Here is a 21,105-nt window from a genome sequence, read left to right as displayed (position 1 = left end):
TGATTTCAGAAATGGCCTAAGTCTCAGCTGGGCTGCCATCTGAACCTATTAGAAACCCAGTGTAGAAGCCAAGGGAGGGGTAGAGAGCGGGCCCCAAACAAGCTTCAGGAGGAGAAGCCCTGCCTTCTCAGGGCAGAGACCTCTAGTGCCCAGACCCCAGATGGAGGAGTCACTGCCCAGGCCCTGTCCCCAGTCTGGCTCCTTCCCCTCCCCAGTCTGGTTCCTTCCAAGCTGCTTCTCCAAACCTCTGAAGCAGCAAAGACAGAGCCTATTTAAAACAACCTCCAGAAGGTAATTAAACAGAGCCTGAAGGGGATCCTTCTGTAAGGCAGAGGATGCCTCCATAAAACAACAAGAAATCTTCTTAATTTATCATTTGGGCCAATCCCATTATTCCTCACCATTAATTTTGTTGCCATGGTTACTCCCAGGTAATAGATACAAATGCATATCTATGTGGGGCAAAGGTACTCCCCAGTTCTACAGATGAAAGGAGAAGGAACATCCCCGCTCATTCTGCTACATAACACACATTAGCAGTCGTGAATTTCGTGTACACACAGCTTCTGTCTCTTAAGAGGCCAGACCCTGCAGTCAAACCATTTTCTGGGAATTGGAATTCCAGATCTCCTACTTGTGATTTGGGGCAATTTACTTAATCTTTTTGAGCCTCCATTTCCTCATTTGTGATATAGGAATATGAATACTTACTTTCAAGGTTCTTGTGACGATTAAAGAAAATTCATTTATCCAACAAATATTTATTGAGCACCTGTTATTTGCTGGGCACTGCTCTAGGCACTAAGAATATATCAGTGAAAACAGAGACCAAAAATCTCTGCTTCTGTAGAGCTCACATGCTTGTGCGGACAAACAATAAAAATAATAAAAAGTAAATTTTCTCATATGTTAGAAGGATGAGGGCTTCAAGAAACATGGGAAAGTAGGACAGGGTAAGGATAGGGAGTGTGTACTAGCAGCAAGGATGGATTTTTAAAAAAATGTATTGCAGTAGGGTCCCCGCAAAAGGAGGGGTGAAGGATGGGGAATACTCAGGGGACACAGGAACACAGTGACATGACCAGGGCCACAGCTCCTGTCATAGGGGAGAGGGGTGAAAAGACCAGGGCTGGAGCTGGGGTGGTAGAGGGAAGGGTGAGACACCGAGGTTGCATTCCCCCACCCCCAGAAGCACCTCTAGTCCCTGGATCCCCCCCACTGGCCATGGACCCCCAAAATTCCATCTCTTGTCCTGCCTCTGACCCTAGTGGCTCCTTCTTTTGCTTCCCTTGACTTTTCTTTCCCCGGAGAAATTCTCAAGTAGGATGATGTATAGTAAGGTGGTCAGTGTAGTTTTCATTGAGGTGACTTTGGAGGAAATACCTGAAGGAGGGAGTGAGGCCATGCAGATATCTGGTTGGAGATTATTCTGTCCAGCAGAACAGCCAGTGCAAAGGCCCTGAGGCAGAATGGGCCTCCCCAGCATGTCTGAGGGACATCAAGGAGGCCAGTGTGACTGAAGTGGACTGAATAAGGGCAAGAGTAGTAGGAGACAAAATCAGAGAGGAATTGGGGTGTTGCAGCTTGTGCTAAGGACTGTGGCTTTTACTCTGAGTTTTTACTAGAGCTGTGGTTCTCAACAGGAGGGCAGTTTTTCACCAGGGGCCATCTGGTAATGTCTGGTTGTCATTAATTGGTACCCAGTGGGCAGAAGCCAGGGGTGTTGCTCAATGTCCTACAGTGCACAGGACAGCCCCCACGACAAAGAACCATCCAGCCCCAAATGCCAATCGTGCTGAGGCCGAGAAACCCTGGAGCAGAGAACCGTGTCATGTATATTCTCACAGATCACTCTGAGCACTATATTGGGAATGAGCAGAGGGGGCCCAGGTAGAATGGGCAGACCACCCAGGAGGCCACCACAATGACCCAGCCAAGAGATGAGTCTACAGCACCCAGTACAACTCCTAGCACATCATACACATGCTTCAGCTGATACTAATCACTTGCCTATTTTGTGCTAACGATAAGGGCCAACCTGTAGCTGCCCCAGAGGGGCTGGGCGCTGATCAGGACCCCAGAAGTCTCTGGCTAGGGGTCAGGGTAAGAGGGGGATGTCAGCCAAGCTTCTGACAATCCTGCAGATACCCAGAGAAGATTCAGGGTGCAAGTATTTTTAACTCTCCAGTATCTTCTCTTCTATTTTCAGCAAAGCCCAAACACAGCTGACCCCATTTCTGCTCTGCCAGGGGAGGAGACTGGCAGTATCTCTTACATCTCTGCTGCCCTTTCTTGGCGGGCTGCAGGCAGAATCCATCCTACATGGGGCCTCTGAGCAACCAATATGCTATGCTGGGTGCTGCGTGGGCTCGGAGTCAGGTGGGCGGGTTCCCAGCCTCTGGGGAATGTGTAATGATGGGCCAGAACTGCCACTCAGAAGCCTACGGTGGCTCCCAGAGACCTGCCCCCCTCACTCCTGACCACCCCAGTCGCTCCCAAGCTGGTTTCCTTATCGGCAATTACCCCTCCCCATCTACCTGGCACAGAATGATCCGATCACAGTTCCGCTGTCCTGCATCTCCCTTGCTGCAGTACAACACAGCCATGCTGGCTGGGTTTCAAAAACTCTCTGGGTTTCAAAAACTTTCACAACCTGGCCCGAAACTTCCCAGCTTCCTCTCTCAACTTCTCTCCCTCTCTCTCTCTTTCTCTCATCACGCTCTCTCTCTCTTCACTCTACTTCTCGGCCTTTGTCTGTGACTTACGGGGACGTCCGTCCCAGGCCTTGGGTCTCTCCCTACATTCTACATCCAACCGCTTGCATTCCCCTGCATGAAGCCCTTCCTCAGCACCTACGTTCTCAGGAGTCTCTCACCACTGAACTCCTTCTACCGTAGCGTAACTCCAAACTGCCTCACCACCAGCCTACCTCCAGGCGCCTGCTTACCTGTGCACCTGCGCGGGAGCTAGCTGCGTGAGGGCAGGAACCTGCCCCGCGCCCACCTGCCGCAGCGCCTTTCACGTACCGGGTGCCCCGCAGATGCCCATGACCTGGCCTGGCAGGGTTAACCGCACAGTGTGACTAGGGCTGCGAGACGTGCACACACACCAAGCTCCTCTGACAGCACCCCTACCCCCCCGCCACTCACTCTGCCCCGTGTTAGCACACACATTCCACTCCAGAGTATCACCTTCCCTTCCAAATCCACCTTCAGATAGTGGGTGAGAGATGGGCATTGGATCTTCCAGGCCCAGCATTCCTGTCCCACCACATACTAGTTATGTGACCTGAGGTAAGTAATATAATCTCTCTGAGCCTCCCTTTTCTTACCTTTAAAATGGGGTTAATATAGGCATCTACCAAACAGCGTTTCTGTGAAGATTAATTGAGTTAATACTTGTAAAGTGCAAATATTAACACGGCTCCTGGCCCTTGGTGAGCTCACAGTGAGTGGTGCCTCATTACCATGGGGGAGCGTTCCATACTGAACCCCACCCATCTCCATCCACGTCAAACCATTCCAGCAAGGTCCTGGCATATAAAATGCACACAGCACAGCAAACATCCAGAAACTTAGCTGCCCGGGCTTACGTTTTTGCTCCCATCTATGGCTTTGTTGTTTAACTGATAGCTGCAGTCCTTATTAGGGTTCCTAGCCCATCAAATTTCTACCTGTCAAGCCCAAAGAGTAAATTATACTTATTTTTATTTTATCCTCAGGACTAATTTTTCATCAGTATAGCAACTTTTCAACAAGTTAACAGTCTCTGGAGGAGATATCGGTCACCTGCTAACCAAGGCCATGGGGGGAATAAACTATCAATCTGCTTGCACGAACCCCCTGGTGGGATGTTGTAACTGGAGGGCAGGTTAGATAACAAAATAGTGCATAGGATACCCAGTGGTGCCCATGACATCAGGACAGGCCCACAGGCATCAAGACACAGCCACGGGCTTCTGACTCACACACCTGCAAAAGGACATCAGGGCAGGCACAGAGCCCAAGAACACAAAAGGCCACTCTCCACAATGAAGTCAAGAACCATCCCCATCTACCTGGCACAGAATGATCTGATCTGTGCTCTTCAGACAGCACAGGCATGACCCTTGAGCAGGGCCAGCCTGAACCAGGAATGGGGACTTCATGAATTCCCGACCACTGAGGCTTCCCCAGATCCTGAGCTGGTATGTCACCACCCTTCCTTTCTTCCTGTGGCTCTGGAAGCCAGAGGGGTTGTGGCTCTGCAGATGAGGCCCAGGGAGGGAAGTACTGTGAGATCTGCAGCAGAGCCCAATCCCAATGCTCTGGGGTGCCAGGAGGGCGGGGGACGGGCAATCTGTTTATGGGGGGACTGAACAGCAGGCTCACACCTAGAGCACTGTGCTACCCAGCCTCCAGATGGACACTGCAGGCATTACCGACGTGAGCCAGAACCGGGAAGTACAGCTAGTGCCAGGGCCCCCCCACCCTCTCCCCTCCTCCCAGCTCCCTGGAGGCACATGGGGGCTTTCAGGATAGAAAACAAAGGAGGCCCAGGAAACAAGACAGGCAGCTTTAAGCTACTGAAGGGAGCAAAGAGGGGAAACATGGCCTCATTCCCCAAACTCTGAAAGCAGGAAGGAGTCCCAAGGGGTGAAGACAGGCTAGAGGGGAGCTTGGGCTGGGAGCAGACACAGGATCAGGAAGGACCCGGAGGCTGGACCACTCCTGACAGGTCCACGAGGAACTGCCACAGTCTGAGGACTACTCTGGCCTAGAGAGGGGCGTGTCAGGTCACACCACCCAGGCTCCTCAGTGCCCACGGCCAGAGGGCAGCACCACGCTCAGGAATGGGGAGATCCCAGCCTGCCCTCCCTGCTGACGGCTGCCCCCAACTCAGCAGGCAACACAGACACCTGAAGATGGACCCTGCCTTACCAGCACTGCAGCAGCTCACGTCACTTCCAGGGCCCCGCACAAGGACATTGGCCAAGGGGCTGCCTCTGTTGGCACCTCTGCCCTCCCTCCACGTTGTGGGCTGCAGTCCAGCACATTCGCCTGTCCCTTCCTCTGGAGGCCCCATCCTCTCTGTGTTCATGATGTGCTTCCTCGCCTGGACTCCTCCTATCCACCATCTCCTCCTCACCAGACCCTACTCATCCCTCAAGTCTCAGGCTAGAAATCTCTTCCAGACTCCCCTAGTCTGGGCAGGTTACTCCTCCCTCTGCTCTCCCACAGCATCATGTGTTTTCACTGTCATTGCCTAGATCCTGGGGAGTCCACGAGGCAGGACCCTCCTCTAGCTTTTCCCCTCCTCTCTCCCCAGGCCCTAGCACCAACACTGGCCTGTAGGTGCTCCAACAAACTGGACTGGGGAGGGCTGATGGCTTAGCTACCCACCCTATGGAACACCCCACCAGGTACTAGTGTGTCATGTGGCAGCACAGGGCCTCAGCTTGGGCTTTGTACCTAAAGGTGCTAGAAGGCAGGGGCGGTGTCTCACAGAGTCACCAACGGAACAGAAGAGAAGACAACAGCAGAGGAGGGACAGCAACATGTTTTGGATGGAGGATGAGTAGAGTTTTAGTAACTGGTCCAGCAGAGAGGAGGAAGCCTCCCCTCAATGCCCGCAGAAGGCACACTTAAGAAGCTGGGCCATGGGACTTCCCTGATGGTCCAGTGGTTAAGACTTTACGTTCCAATGCAGGGGGTGGCGGGTTTGATCCCTGGTCGGGGAGCTAAGATCCCACATGCCTCGTGGCCAAAATAACAAAACATAAAAACAGAAGCAATATTGTAACAAATTCAATAAAGACTTTAAAAATGGTCCACATCAAAAAAAAAAATCTTAAAATAAAAAGAAGCCAGGCCACCACCCCCAGGGCACCAGCAAAGTTCAGGACTTGGAGGGACCAAGCACCCCAGGAACAAAGAGTTAATCACAGGGCTAAACACAGGGATTTGGTTGAAAATCTGTATTCAAAGCAGTAGAACCCCTCGGCCTTCCCCACACAGCTAGGTGACTCTTACCGCCCTCACCTGTATCCCCCAGACAATGGAAGTTTATCAACCTTCTGGAGAAACTGAATCCAAGTGACTCCAGACTTGGGAACACTAGCCCAGTGGAGAGCGGGAGCAGGTGAGGCTAAAAGCAGGGAAATTAACGCAAATCTGCAAAGTGAATATTGGGACTCCAGCCTCCTTCCCCTACTTGGCTTCCAGAATGCAGACCAATGAGAAGATACTGTATTTACAAAACAGGAAGAGGATCCTGTTAAAAAGAACCAAGAAAAGAAACAATCAAATAGCTCTCAGAAATTAAAATTATACTATCTGAAGTTAGAAATCCAATAGACATGTTGAATATAAACTCAAGGAAATTTCCTGTAAAGCCAAGCAGAGGGACAAAGTGAAGGAATAGGAGAGAAAAAAAGGAAAAGAAAATCTGAGTGTTAATCTAAGATGTTGAATATTTGACTAATAGGAGTTCCAGAATGAGAAGAAATTATCAAAGAAACAGTATAAGAAAAGTTGCCAGAACTGAGAGATGGGAGTCTTCAGGTTGAAAGAGGTCACCAGGAACCCAAAATAATGAATTTTAAAAGAGATGGCATTGTGGAATTTTAGAAATAAACTGTATAGATAAAGAGAAGATCCTAAACATTCCCAAAGAGAGAAAACAGGTCACTTGCAAAGAATCAGGAACACAATAGCATTGGCTTTTTCAACAGCTAGACCTGAAGCCAGAAGAGCAATGTCTTCAAAATTCTGAAGGAAAATGGTTGTCAACCTAAACATTGGAATTTTCTCCTCAGCCAAACTGTCAGTTAAAGCTGAGTGCAGAATTACAATTACAAATTACCTTTTTTTCAGATCTAAAAGGATTCAAAATTTTCTTCCCATTTGCCTTTTTTTTCAGGAAGCCACCAGAAGAGGTGTTCCACCAAAATGAAGGTGTATACCAAGAGGAAGGCCTGGAGGGACGTCGTCTCCAGAAATGAAAGTTTCAGAGAAAAATAATGGAACTGAAGGACAGGAGTCTTCAGATTGAAAGGAGGCACTGAAAATATCAAAAGGCTGCTACAGGGTGCAGTAAGAATTTGAGATGGTACAAGGAAAACTATGTTAATGAGAAAAATGAGGCAATTATTAAATCCAGGTAAAACGTAAAGTCGAAAAGGAGAGGAAACATAATCATGTACAACAAAGTTGTAATATTATTCATATAATTGTAATAATGTGAATATTGAATATCCATAAGCCCCAAAACTATGATAACTATTTGGGGAGGGTGATGAGGGTAGGGGAGAGAAATGTGTTTATGGGAGTGAATAATAAGAGAGCTGAATCCTCAACTACCATAATAGATAATACAAAAGAACTACCTGAGAAATAGCGGTATAGATAAGCACGTTAGTTTGAAATATAGGTTTCTAACTGAAGAAACAGCTAACAGTATTTGCTTCTGGGGAATAGAAATGGGAATTGAGGAGGGATGGGGCAACATACTATTTTTCCTTACAAGTGTTTTAGTACTAGTTGACTTTTTGAACTATGCACATAGATTACTTTGAAAAAAACTGTGAAATTAATTTTTAATAGATTTTAAAATAAAGCTTATGAACAAAAAGAAAAACTTCAGCACATCAACCATCTGTCTCTACAGTCACTACAGCTCTAGAGCTGTGCTCTAAACTACATCTCCCTACCCTTCCCCCAAACTAAACAAAACCATCAACATTTCAATTAGTTCTAATTCAAGTTCCTACAGGATATAAAAAAATGAAATTGGGCTTCCCTGGTGGCTCAGTGGTTGCGAGTCCGCCTGCCGATGCAGGGGACATGGGTTCAAGCCCTGGTCCGGGAAGATCCCACGTGCCGTGGGGCAGCTAAGCCTGTGCACCACAACTACTGAGCCCGCGTGCCTGGAGTCCATGCTCTGCAACAAGAGAAACCACCGCAATGAGAGGCCAGTGCACCGCAGCGAAGAGTAGGCCCCGCTCGCCACAACTAGATAAAGCCCGTGTGCAGCAAGGAAGATGCAACGCAGCCAAAAATAAATAAATAAAATAAATAAATTTTTTTTAAAAATGAAATTACAGAGTTTTAGCCTCATCCCCACCATCCTCCCCCATATTTCCCATCCTCAATCTGAACTTTTGGGTAGTGGTATGCTGGTAAATGTTTAACACTTGATTCTTTGAGAAAAAAGTCCTGATTTATAGTATTTGCCAATTTCCATGGTGTAAATTCTCCTATTGTGGATGATTTCAAGCCATCACTATGATGTCACTGAATGTGGAATTGGGAAAAGATGCACACGTTAGCTCCAGCAAACTACTGCCTTAGGCCTCTCTAGCCTTATCAGCCTCCCTACAAGACCCAGGTTACAGGAGAGACTTGAATATCCCTTCCAAAAAGCCAGAAGTCCACAAGGGATGTAGCAGCAGTAGAAGTGGTTTCTGAAGGGAAGAGAAGTGGTTCTGGCTGCAGGGAGGGGGTGGTGAATTTGCCACCTTCCTTTCCCTCCCCACCTCTAGCAGAGTTACCTGCTCATTAGTAACCCCCGGACGCAGGGTCCCATGCTTGTAGTCTTCCAGCAGCTGCACAGCCTCTCTGAGACGTCTCTGCAGGCAAAGAAAAGGGACATTGAGGGACACACATCCAGGGCTCCGGCAACCCTCTCCTTGAAGGATTGCATCAGTACTGATCAAGCACTGACTATATTTACAGTGTACAAGGCCTGCCCTCCAGTTCATGGGACTCACGCAAAACATTAAAGAAGGCTACAACCTAAATGTCCTTTCATAGGGAAATGGCTAAATGGCAGTGGCATAATAATACTATGGAACATTATTCAGCAGTTTAAAAGTAAAGTAGATCTACATGGCCATATCTCCAAGATATTTTTTTAAGTGAGAAAGCAAGTTGCAGAGCTGTATGATGCCGTTCGTTGTACCAAACAAACAAAACACACACACATAGAAAATAATATTTCCTATGAGAGTATTTATGTGAGAAGATGCATCAAAAATGCTCTAGGGGCTTCCCTGGTGGCGCAGTGGTTGAGAGTCCACCTGCCGATGCAGGGGACACAGGTTCGTGCCCCGGTCCGGGAAGATCCCACATGCCGCGGAGCGGCTGGGCCCGTGAGCCATGGCCGCTGAGCCTGCGCGTCCGGAGCCTGTGCTCCGCAACGGGAGAGGCCACAACAGTGAGAGGCCCGCGTACCGCCAAAAAAAAAAAAAAAAAGCTCTAGAAGGAGACCCACCAAACTGGTGACAGGGGTTACCTCGGGGTAGGAGGAAAGGGCTCAAACTTGGCAGGCGGTGTCGGGAGGAACTTTAATCTTAATTGTAATATTGAATGTTTTTATAAAGAGAACATATTTATGAAATACTTATATAATTTCTTCCCAACATTTAAAAAACACTAGCAGAGATTTACATACTAAAATACATATGGCCACAGTAACTGATGGGGAAAGAAAAAAATAAAAGGATAGAATTGTTATGATTTTTAAAACCTTAAAAGCTAAAGAGACAGCAACAGTGAGAGAAGGTAGCCCTTATCCACCGAAAGACTTGTATAAGAATATTCATAGTGACACTCTTCAAACAGCCCCAAACTGCAAACAATTCAAATGTCAGTAATAGATTAGATAAGTAAACTGTGGTATATGTACACAATGAAATATTATACCTCACTTAAAAAAGCAAACTATAAATATATGTTATAATGTGGATGACTCTTCCCCAGATTGGCACCCCAATATCTCTCATCCCCCATGTTCTTCTAGAACTTTCCCACATGCCCCATCCAGAGGTACAGTCTATGTCCCCTCCCCTGGATCCTGAGCAGGCCTTTATGACTGCCTCAACAATAGAGTATAGCCAAGGTGAGGCTATGTGACCTCTGAGGCTAGGTATGCAAGGCTAAAATGCCTTGCACTTCCACCTTGTTCTCTTGGGATGCTCACTCTCTTGGAACTCAGCCATCATAGTGTAAGGAAGCCCAAGCAGGCTACTGAGAGACCCATGTGGATAAGAACTGAGGGCCTGGGGCTCCAGTTAAGCCACCAGCTAATGGTCAGCACCAACTTGCCTGCCATGAAAGTGAGCCATCTTGAAATGAACCTTCCCCAGTCAAGCTGCCCTAGCCGAAGCTGCATGGAGCAGAGAAAAACCATCCCCTCTAAGCCCTGCCCAAATGAAGATCAGTGAGCAAAAGAATTGCTTTTTGTTGTTTCAAGCCACTAAATTTTGGGGTGATTTGCTACATAATGATAGAAGGCTGATACACATAATGATAAGCAAAAGAAGGCAAACACAGAAAAGTATATATAAAATTCATGGGACTTCCCTGGTGGTCCAGTGGGTAAGACTCCACGCTCCCAGTGCAGGGGGGCCAGGGTTCGATCCCTGGTTGGTGAACTAGATCCCACACGCATGCCACAATGCAACGAAAGATCCTGCATGCCGCAACTAAACATGCCACTATGAAGATCCCACGTGCTGCAACTAAGACCCAGAGCAGCCTAAATAAACAAAGTATATATAAAATTCAAAAACAGGCAAAATGCACCTATGGTGGTAGAGGTCATTACAGTGTTACCTTGGGGCAGGGCGGGGTGGTGGTGGTACTGACTTGGAAAGGGCATGAGGAAACCCTCTGGAATAATGGAAATGTTCAATGTCTTGATCTGACTGGTGGTTACATGGTATAAACATATGTCAAAATCCATTAGGCCATACACTTAAGATTTGTGCATTTTCCTGTATGTATGTTATACCTCAAAAAATCAACAATAAACAGTGACAACAGTGAGAGAAGGCAGCCTATGTCAAGGTCAGATGAGGAACCCAGGCAACAGGGATGCTCATTGTGGGGGAAGAAACCCAGGGAAGCCACCGTGTTCCCCTTTGACCAAGGGACAAACCTGGCTAAGGACGGGAGTACAGAGAGACCTCCACAGAAGCCCCTGGTCTAAAAGCAGCATGCAGCCCCAGGGAGGGCACCCCGTGTGGCATTTGCTGAGCAGGCTGACAGTGGTCACATAGGATGGGAAATGAACAGCCACCTCCTGTACTGAAACAGCAGGACTAACTGCCAGCCCAGACAAGCCAGCCGGGCTGTCAGGGGGCCAGGAAAATGTCTCACTTGGGTGTAGCCTGACTGCTAGAAAGCACTGCCTCTCCCCTTTCAAATATATGCATCTCAATCCCTGAATTCCAGAGTCCTTTCCCAGAATCTGTTTGTCTCCAAAGTACAGATAGCTTTGTGTTTTTTGTTTTTGTTTTGCCAGTTATACTAGTAATCCATGCTGTTTAGAGAAAATGGCAGAAAAACTGAAAGCACACAAAAAATTTTTAATCACCTGTAAACATACCACTTGCAAAGTGATGATTTTCCTTCTAGACTTAATACATTTGTTTTTCATGTTGATTGTTGGTTTTAACTTGCTTAAGGTCACACAGAAAGTGAGCGGTTTAGTATTCGAGCCCAGAGTTTAGTCAGACCCTTGCTGTCCCTGCAACCCCCCAAAACTTCCTAGTGATGCGGCCAGCTCCCCACCCCAAGCCTGCTTCCTCCCAGCCTCAGCCTCTGCCCCGACAATGAATGCTCTACTTTCCACCCTGAATGGTGAATGGCCCCGCTTTCTCATTATTTTCCCACTCCAGGGATTCTCCTGAGTTCCTCTAAGAACCTGGCCAGATTCCATCTCATTTGACATGGTCATCAAAGGGAGGCCTCTTGTCTCAGGAGTAAGTTCCAAAGAGCCCTGATCTTGGCATGCACTGAGAAAGAACCAAATCCACAGTTTCTCAGGACAAGTCTGCGAATGCAGGACTGGGGAAAGCTAGAATGTGCTTTTCTGCCTCTGGGCCTTGCTAAGCCTCAGCTTGGCCCCCCAGGTCAGAGGCTGAGGGGTCGGGGCTCCTAGCACCTCTGTGGGACAGGCAAGGCCCCAGGCCACTTGTCTTGAGAGGTCCCCGAGGGCTGGCTGTTCTGGGAGCTGGACTCCTCACAGCAGAGAAGGGGATGGTTTTCAGGGAGACTTGAGGGATAGGTTTGCTTTAAACCCTCCTCCCACCCCAGTGCATTGTGATGCTCCAGAGGGATGGGGAAAGCTGGGGGTCAATGGCAAGGTGAACTTTGTAGGAGGTCTTTTCAACCAGGAACAAACAGGCAGCTAGGCCCTCAATGCAAAGACGGTGAGGGGCCCAGCTGGCTTGGAGACAAGGCTGCAGGCCCTTCTCTGGAGCCCTGGGCTGGGGGAGGGACGGCCCAATGTTGCTTCCCAGACTCCATCACCAGACTGCCAGAAAGTGTCACAGCACGTGTATTTGATGGGGCATGGTCTCCGGAAACTCCCTCAGGAAACAGGCACCTGGGAGGTCTGTTTCAGGGCAGAGAATTCGAACAGAAGTCCCACCCCAAGGCCCTGAGGGGAAGAAGGAAGCAAAAGGGCAGGCATGGAGTGTTAGGGTGGTGGCAGAGAGGCAGGAGACCCTACCGGACAGGAATGGGGATGGTGGGACACAGGAAGGAAAGGCACAAAAAAGAAAGATGAGGAAAGTCATCAGAAGCAAAGCTAATCTTTTTTTGAGGGAAGGGGGTACCCTGTAGCCCATGCCCAAGCTAAATGCAGACTGAGTATAATCCATGCTTGTCTAGGGAGGATGTCAAAATGATTTAAATATTTATTATAATATTTAATATGTTAAATATAGGATGGGAGTGACAGCACCTGGTCAGGATGTGAGGAACACCCAGAAACATTTCACCCCCACTTCTGATAAAGGACCCACCCACTCCCCAGGTGGTACCTGCAGGTTCCCACCTCCTGATCTTGCCCACACTGTTCCCACCACCACCCATCCCCATCCCCAACCATCCTTCAAGGCTCAGGGCCATCTTCTCCAGGAATCTTCCAGAAATGTTCTCTCCGTCCTCTGAACAGCCAGAGAGCATTTGGTGTGTACCTCTCTGAGGTCCCCGACCACTTACCAGCATGTGCCCATGTTATCTGTCAGAGACTGCAAGGTGCAGGGAGCAAGGGACTGGTTTTAGGTATCTTTGCAGAACTGCAGGACACACCTACCCCAGCCCATCACCAACACAGGACCACACATAATAAGCATTTAACAAAAATGAATGACTGAGACTGCTGGCGGGGAGAAGTGAAGGGTATGGTCAGGGTTAGGGATCCAGGTTCCAAAGCAGCAGGCCAGAGACCCTCAATGATGATGCTGGTTTTACAGAATCCTGGGATTCCAAGAGGCCATGCATGCCCAGTTCACACAGGATGTGAATGAGAATACCCCTGTGTGTGAATATTACAGAACCACGAAGGCATTCCTTTCTCTGAGACATTTGGGGCCCGAGCGGGAAGGGCATTTTGGCACCCAGGGTCACAGAGTGGGTGGGTGGCACCTAGGAACACCAAGTCCCCTCAATCCCAGCTCTGGGCCATTTCTATGAGACATGAACACAGAGGAGCCTCCTGTCCTCATGACAGTCGGTAACTGAGAGGGGTGGTCTCCCACAGAAACCACAGCAACGCCTGCATCCTGAAAAGCTGATGCCTACTGGGGCCAGGCACCCCAGATAAGAAAGGGAAGGAGAAATTGCACACAGAGAAATTGCAGAGCATGTTTAGCGAAAGTGGTGCAATTGAAACATGGGCATTTCAGGCAGTCAAAAGATTGGGAGTCTCAAAGCTGGCAGAACTTTAAAAAAAAAAAAAAAGTGGGGGAGGGAAGGAGGAAGGAAGGAAGGGGAGTGTCAATGGTCAGGGTAGAATGAATTGGCAGCGGGGGCGGGGGGCGGGGCCTGCAGATTACCTCCCGTCCTGCCCCGATCGCTGAGTATTTGATTGCTCTCACCTGGGCCAGTCTTGCACCTGACAAGGGCAGGGCCGCGCATGCTTACCTTGTCTGCAACCACAGTTTAAACCATTTCTTTGTGGCTCCCAAGCAGTGGGATTTGGGGGCCAAAGCCAATAATTTCTGTGCAGGCAGAGTCTCAAGCCCTTCTCTCATCTTCCCTCCCAGCGGTCCGGGGACCCACGGGGTTATCTGTGCTGAGATTGGTTCTTGGCTCACGCCAACCATGAGCTACCCTCTGGGAGGCCCAAGGGAAGGGGAAACCAGGGACACATGGGGAGAGCTCTGTTTCCCTGTGGCAGACCTCTGATCACCTTCAGGACACCGATGTGAGGTAAACCCATATAATTCTGGCAGCGTAACAGGTGGTACAGACCTTTAGAAAATAAATCTGTCCAGCTACCCCAAGAACTATAAAAACAATCATGGTCTCCAGCCTGGATACCCTACTCTTGGGAATTTTTTTCTAAAAAATAAATTTAGCAGAAATGAAAAATGATTTGCTGGAGACTATTTTTTGCAGGAAAGCAAAAATGGTAGGAAACAACCTACCTGTTAGACCTAAAAGTCTAACAGGGATGGTTATTTATACTATAAGACATGATTTCCCCAATTTATAAAGGCCTGGAAATTGATGATAAAAGCAAATAAAAAGTCTGTGTTCAATGTAATAAGTATGCCAAAAACGGATACAGATGGGCAAAAACCTGAAGTGTATAAGGGTACTGACATTTGGAAATTTTTAAATTAAAAATTCCATTAAAAATTTTAAAATTAGACTATCTGATGCTGTCTAGAATGCATTTAAGTGGACATCCTTACTTACTGCTACTGAGAGCATAAACTGATATAATCTTGGTACAGGTTGGTACAATTTACAGGGCAATTTGGTAATATATATCAAAAGCCTTAAAATGCCTTTCATTCAGAAATTCTACTTTCAGGAATGTATCCAAAGGAAGTAAAGAGAAATATGGGGAGATTTACGTACAAAGGATATTTATTGCAATATTATTTATAATGGCAAAAGACTTGAAACTACCCAAATGGTCAATTGAGAAAATGATTAAGTTAGAGAATAGCCACATGATGGATTACTATACAGTTATTAAACACATTTTGAAACAACATTTGATGACAAGGAAAAATGCTCATGATATGCTACATGGAAAAAACCAATATATATCATGTACACATATGTCACATACGATTTTAAATATATATATATTTATGTATGTATACATGTATATACATAATACACACACAAATCTTCCTTGACTCATGATGGGGTTCATCCCGAGAAATCCACTATAAGTGAAAAGATCATCTCGAACCTGTGCCCCCTGCAGTGGAAGCACGGAGTCCTAACCACTGGATCACCAGGGAATTCCTGAAAATATCATATCTGAAGTTGAAAAAGCATTTAATACATCTAGCCCACCGAACATCATAGCTTAGCCTGGCCTACCTTACACATGCTCAGAACACTTACATTAGCCTACAGTTGGGAAAAATCATCTAACACAGAGGCTACTGTATAATGAAATGTTGAATATCTCATGTAATTCATTGAATGCTGTAATAAAAGTGAAAAACAGAATGGTTGTGTGGGTACAGAATGGTTCTAAGTGTATCGGTGGTTTCGCCTCGTGATCACGTGGCTGACTGGGACCTGTGGCTTCCATGGCCCAACAACATGAGAGAGTATTGTACCCACTAGCCCAGGATATGATCAAAATTCACAATTCAAAGTATGATTTCTACTGAATGTGTATCGCTTTCATACCATCATAAAGTCCATCTTAAGTTGGGGACTGTCTGTACAGAGATAGAGTGAGATATAGATACATATATATCTATATCTATATACACATTATACAAACCATCCTAATTTTGTACATATACATATACCAGAATGTTAATTGTGATAATTTCTTGCAGGTGAGATAATGAGCAGTTTTTATTTTCTTCTTTAGACTTTAATATTTAGAGATTACTACCCACACCACATCAAGAGGCCCACAATATCAGCTGTTTTCATGGTTAGTGATGCTGCCTCGTAACCTGGTGAAAGGGGTGTCCTCCAAGCTCTCCACTGTAAAGGTACCTTTTCCCCTTAGTAATTGCTAAATAATATTTGGAGGTGATACTTACCTGAAAGCATAAGAATATCCTGTTTCCCAACAACTTTTACTCTATGAAAATAGCATCCATTAATGATCCTTGTCAAAATCAGTTATTTTGTTGAGGATTCCACAATGTTTATTTCCTTCTACATTTATTAGCTGACATTCTTCTGTGAATATGAGCTTCCCTCTTTCACAGTTTTAGTTTTACTATGGACTCATGGATTCTTCTTCTTATTATTCAATGTATTATAATCCATTGTTTTTCTTTTTCTTAATGTTCGAATTGTCCCGAATGTGGCTAGTGGGATGCAGCCACTTCCTGTTCCTGTGTCTCCATCAGTCTATGAACAATTTCTTACTTTCTGCAGCAAGTCTCTTTGCCTTGGGTGTGGATTTGGCCATCTCTCCAAGAAGCCCTGGGTCCTTTTTGTAAGTAATGGTATTTAGAAACCAAGATCTGAGTGCTAAGTGTGTTCATTGTTACTGGGGTATCATGGACCTTTCAGTGAACAGAGCCAGGAAATTGAGAAATATAAATGAAAGTGTGTGTGTGTGTGTGTGTAAATCATAAGTTCATCTTGATGCCTCCAATTCAAATACAACATCACATAGTTTTTGTCTTTTCCCCTACTCCATATTTGTATCTCCCTACTCCCATGGTGAGAACCCTGGTTCCCAACATCAGTATAACGATTTATTCTGTCCTACAATACACCCAAAATAGTTTCAGATTACTACCCCAGTACTAATAATGAGTTGGTGTTATTAACACTGTTTCAGTTGGTTTTCTATGTCCTTCAGAATGATAATCTGCCAACCATTCATTCTCTTAAATAATTATTGAATTCAGAATAGCAAACCCCTTTCATCTTCAGTTCATAATCTAAAGTAACTTAGAGGTCAGCTGGTATAGCCTTGCCCTGAGGGATCTAAATCTAATTCCATGACCTATGTGGAAGGACAAAGCTAGGGCTTCTGCCAGGTCCCGGCGGTTTCCTTCCTCAGGCCCAATCCTGCACACACGGCACCCTGGCAGTAGACTCACAGCCCCTCAAGATCCCTCCAAAGAATTCACTCTTGCTGGACTCAGGAACCAGGCAGATTTTATGACAATATCCCAGGAATGATGGCGGAGGGGACAGCAACTTTCACAAGCAGGTATGACCGATCTCAAAAGGGCCCCCAGACACTAGCCTTCCAGTTCATCGTGGTTACTCGCTCTCCTTCCCACTGTTTTTCCCTCTTGTTCCTTCTCTCTCCTCTCTTTGGGAGGATCAAAAAGCACAATTCTTCCTCCTCTGTCAAGCAGGCAACCTCCTCCCTTTCTGAAGCCTTGCTCAAGACATTCTTAGAACAATGACAGCCTTCTTCCTAAGAGAAATTATGGTGAATAAAATTTGCTCCACCTCATTACACATACAAGGGTTGGAATCTTTTTAAAGCTTGGTCTGTTATAAATTGCAAACAAGTAGCTGCAAAACTCTCTCAAGATGAGTCTATCCATTGACTCAGCTAATGCGCCTCAGAACCGGGTCACCAGAAGGCTCAAGCTGCCCAGGATCTTTCCACCTCAGGACACTCTGGCTTCCAGAGCCACCTCCTCATGTTCTCCACTCTCCTCCCATCCTCACAGATGAACAGGCCTGTCCAGATCTCCTCCCCCTGGGCAGCCACCACCCCACGCTCCCTCCCAGGACACCAGCCAAGGGCCCTGGGAGAGAAAGTGCTTTGAAGACATAAGCCATGGTCTGTGGACTGAGCCCAACAGAAGGGGGAACTGGCCCTCCTGGTAGCACCATAGTTTTGGGGGGAGGGGCCCAGGTAAGAGATTCTTTCCTCTTGGTGCCTCTAATTTCTCATTGTTTCCATGCAAATGACTTTGCTAAGCAACCTGCCTTGGCTAGAACCAGGGAGGGCATGAAGGGCCCACTCATGGCCCTTCCAGATTTTTTAGGGCCTAGAAGATCTTCTGTGGGCAGAAAATTTCCAAAAGGCCAGCAAGTAGTATTGGAAACAGTTCCCAGCTGGGATGCAGGAGGGAGAGGTCTAGTTCTTTCCAGGAAGCCTATCAGAATCTTTGATAAGGGGAAGAAACATGTGAAATTTGAAAACTATTCTAAAATTTCTGTTGCACTGGTTATTTCCTAGTCAGTAAATAGTTAAGTTTCCTTGACATTTCAATTAATAGTAAAAAAAAAATGTATGAGATTTTTAAATTTACCGATGGGGAAATAGGGAAAAGATGGTTTAGTGATATACAAGAATGCTGGGACCTTTCAAAATACAAGAGTTGAAGACAAAAATGTGGTACAGGAAGAGAGCAGTAAAATGAAATGGTCTGGGAATGAGAGGAGGGTGGACTGGAGAGGTGCCTGTGAACAGCGCAGGTGGCGTGCTGCTCTGCAGCTGCCCATCCACCCCCAAAGTCCCTGCCTGCTTCTGTTAATCAGGGGAGCCCTGAAGAACCTCCGGACCTCCCAAGGCTCCCTCCACCATCTCTCAACGTGCCTCGAAGTCCACCCTTAATAAGCACTGGCCTTTACTGCCTCCTCCATCAAGCAGCTGGCATTTATGTTGGGATTTGTGTTGCAACTCTATCTAGCTGTGCACCGTTTGGGAGCTTTCAAGAAAGACACATAACCTAGGCTAGGTAAGTAGTTTCTCTAGTTGGGCGCTCTTCCAAATTTTTATGGAATCACTTTGATTACTCCTTAGGAGAATCTAGACAGGGCCCAGAAGTACAACAGCCTTGCCCTTAAGAGGCAGTACATCCAGAGGTAAGGTCAGCCAGTTAAATGCTTGAGTCCTTCATCCTTCCTGAGATACAGGAGGAAATCACGTATCAGGGTAATTCCCGCATTGCCTAGTACTGGGCTGCTCTCCCAGGAACAATGGGAATGGTTCTAGGTCCAAGTACCTAGCAGGCCGTGTGCTTCTTTTCCCTCCAAGAGTTGAAGCAAGCCAATGCTCAGCACAGAGAAGATGAGCAGAGAAGTGCTGTCTACTCAGGGGGCTATAACTCAGAGGCTCAATGACTTGCCTCAGGGTATGTGGGGACCCAGAGAGGGAGCTCAGGCCTTCTTCCAGCTGACTAATCTTGGGAGGGTTCCCTAAACTTGAGTTACCTGAACAGGAATGCAGAGGGCTCTGGAGACAAGCATACCTGCGTTCATACCCTGGCTCCATCACTGGCCAGCACCATGTGCATGAGACTTAACTTCTGTCTGCCTGTTTCCTCATCTGTAAAATGGAACTTAGAATAGAATCTACCTCATAGGGTTGCTTTGAGTTAATCTGACGAGCTTCTACATGTAAAGTGCTTATGACACTGCCTTGCTCACAGAAAATGCTTAATAAATATCTGCTGCTTTACATGTGTAGCATTCCTGTACACATCTGTAAATACAATACAAAGGATATAAAGACACACTTCTTGGGATGGCTCAAATAAATCTGACAATACATTTAAATTTGATAATATCAAGGACTGGTGGAGCAACTAGAACATTGTAGATGAGAATGTAAAATGTACAGCAATCTTTAAACGACAGTTTGGGAGTTTCCTACGAAGTTAAACATTTACTTACCACACTTACCGTATGAGCCAGCAATCCGAGTCCTAGTTATTCACACAAGAGAAATGAAGCATACGTCCACACAAAGAATGCTCAGAGCAATTTTATTGATAATAATCAGAAAATGGGAACAGCCCAGGTGTTCATCAGCAAGTGGATGGATAAACAAATTCTGGAACATCCTCTCAATGGAATGCTGCTCAGTGGTCAGGAGGGATGAAGTACTGATACATGCAACAACATAGATGAATCCCAAAAGCAACATGCTAAGGGAAAGAAGCCAGACACACAAGCCTACATACTGTAGGACTTCACTCATATGACATTCTAGAAACAGCAAAACAGCAGGGACAGAAAACAGATGAATGGTTGCCAGGGGCTCAGCATGGGGTGTGGGAGATGGATTATAAACAGGCATGAGGAATGTGCTAGGGTGACAGAAACGTTCTACATCTTCATCATGGTGTGGACACGACGCAATATGTTCGTCAAAACTCATAGGATGGTTCACACATAAAAGGTAAACTATACCTTATACTCAGCCTCACCTATCCGAGGAGGGAACTGTGTAGGGAGAGGGTATGAAGGATCCTTTTTTGTTCTACTTAAATGCATCTGAACTGCATGAACTCTTGTAATACAATCCATGTACTTGGTAATAATTTTATGGAAGTTTGAAATAATAATAATGACATATATCTACCTTGAAGGGATGTGGTGAGATTCAGATGAAATGAGATAATGTGTATAAGGCAAACACACAGATGACCTATGGACCTTCCAAAGTCACAAGGTATAAAGGCCAAGGGGTCTCCATCGAGAGTGACAGCCATGACTCACCTCAGTGACAAAGAGTGTGCGAGGGTCGATGATGTCCAAGAAGTGCCTGAAGCGACCGTAGAAGGATGTCTGGAGAAGGGGTGGGAAAGGAGACTGGATGAGTTTCTGTACTCCGTCCTCCAGACAATGGGGAACACTACCCACAGCTCATCCTTACTGCCAGTGTCCCACAGTCCCCAGGACTCCCCAAGCGGGTGAGGAACACCAGTGAGGCCTTACTTCTCAGTGACCTGAGGGCAGCTTTCCCAGGTCTGAGGGCTTTCTAAAGTCAACTCAGAAAGACCATTAAGACACTCAGTGACTGTCCCAATGTCTCTTCCATGTGCCTCCCATTCTGCTCCCAATGCCCTGAGATCTACGCCAAGCCTTTCAGCAGCTCCCGGGCACCACTGAGCACGCAGACTGGAGGGGAGGTCTGGTGCCCAGCCCTCTCCCAGTCTCTCCTGCCCAGCACAGCCTCTCTGCTTTACTTAGGACCCTCGAGTGAGGTCGGGTCCCTCTCCAAAGTCCAGCACAGGCACTGCCCCCAGGTGGAACTCAAACACGGTGGTGCCCAGCTCGCAGCCCTCAGGCCTTCCTTCCCCCATAGCCCCATTGCTGCTGTGAGGCCCAGGACAAGAGGCCAGCTCCCCTATCCTTGCCCCAGAGCAGGGGCCTTGGAAAAGGAGGGCTTTGTGCTAAACAGGCCACA

General features: G+C 46.9%; 1 protein-coding gene across 9 annotated transcripts in view; it reads right to left on the bottom strand.

The window, feature by feature from the left end:
• The window catches only part of SFXN5 (sideroflexin 5), a 115,506-nt gene that overhangs the window by 82,273 nt on the left and 12,128 nt on the right, over nucleotides 1-21,105 (bottom strand). For all 9 annotated transcript variants that reach the window (XR_012325648.1, XM_073791252.1, XM_033838267.2 and 6 more), the window contains exons 2-3: nucleotides 20,415-20,483; nucleotides 8,531-8,608 (exon numbers count right to left, since the gene is read on the bottom strand). Coding sequence is in view for 8 of the 9 variants with exons in the window: in XM_073791252.1 (XP_073647353.1) it covers nucleotides 8,531-8,608; nucleotides 20,415-20,483 (147 nt within the window). In the remaining variant the exon portion in view is untranslated. The remainder of the gene's footprint in view (nucleotides 1-8,530; nucleotides 8,609-20,414; nucleotides 20,484-21,105) is intronic.

Source organism: Tursiops truncatus, chromosome 14 (assembly GCF_011762595.2).
Source record: "Tursiops truncatus isolate mTurTru1 chromosome 14, mTurTru1.mat.Y, whole genome shotgun sequence".
NCBI classification, from domain to species: domain Eukaryota; kingdom Metazoa; phylum Chordata; class Mammalia; order Artiodactyla; family Delphinidae; genus Tursiops; species Tursiops truncatus.
This window is presented reverse-complemented; position numbering and strand designations above follow the sequence as displayed.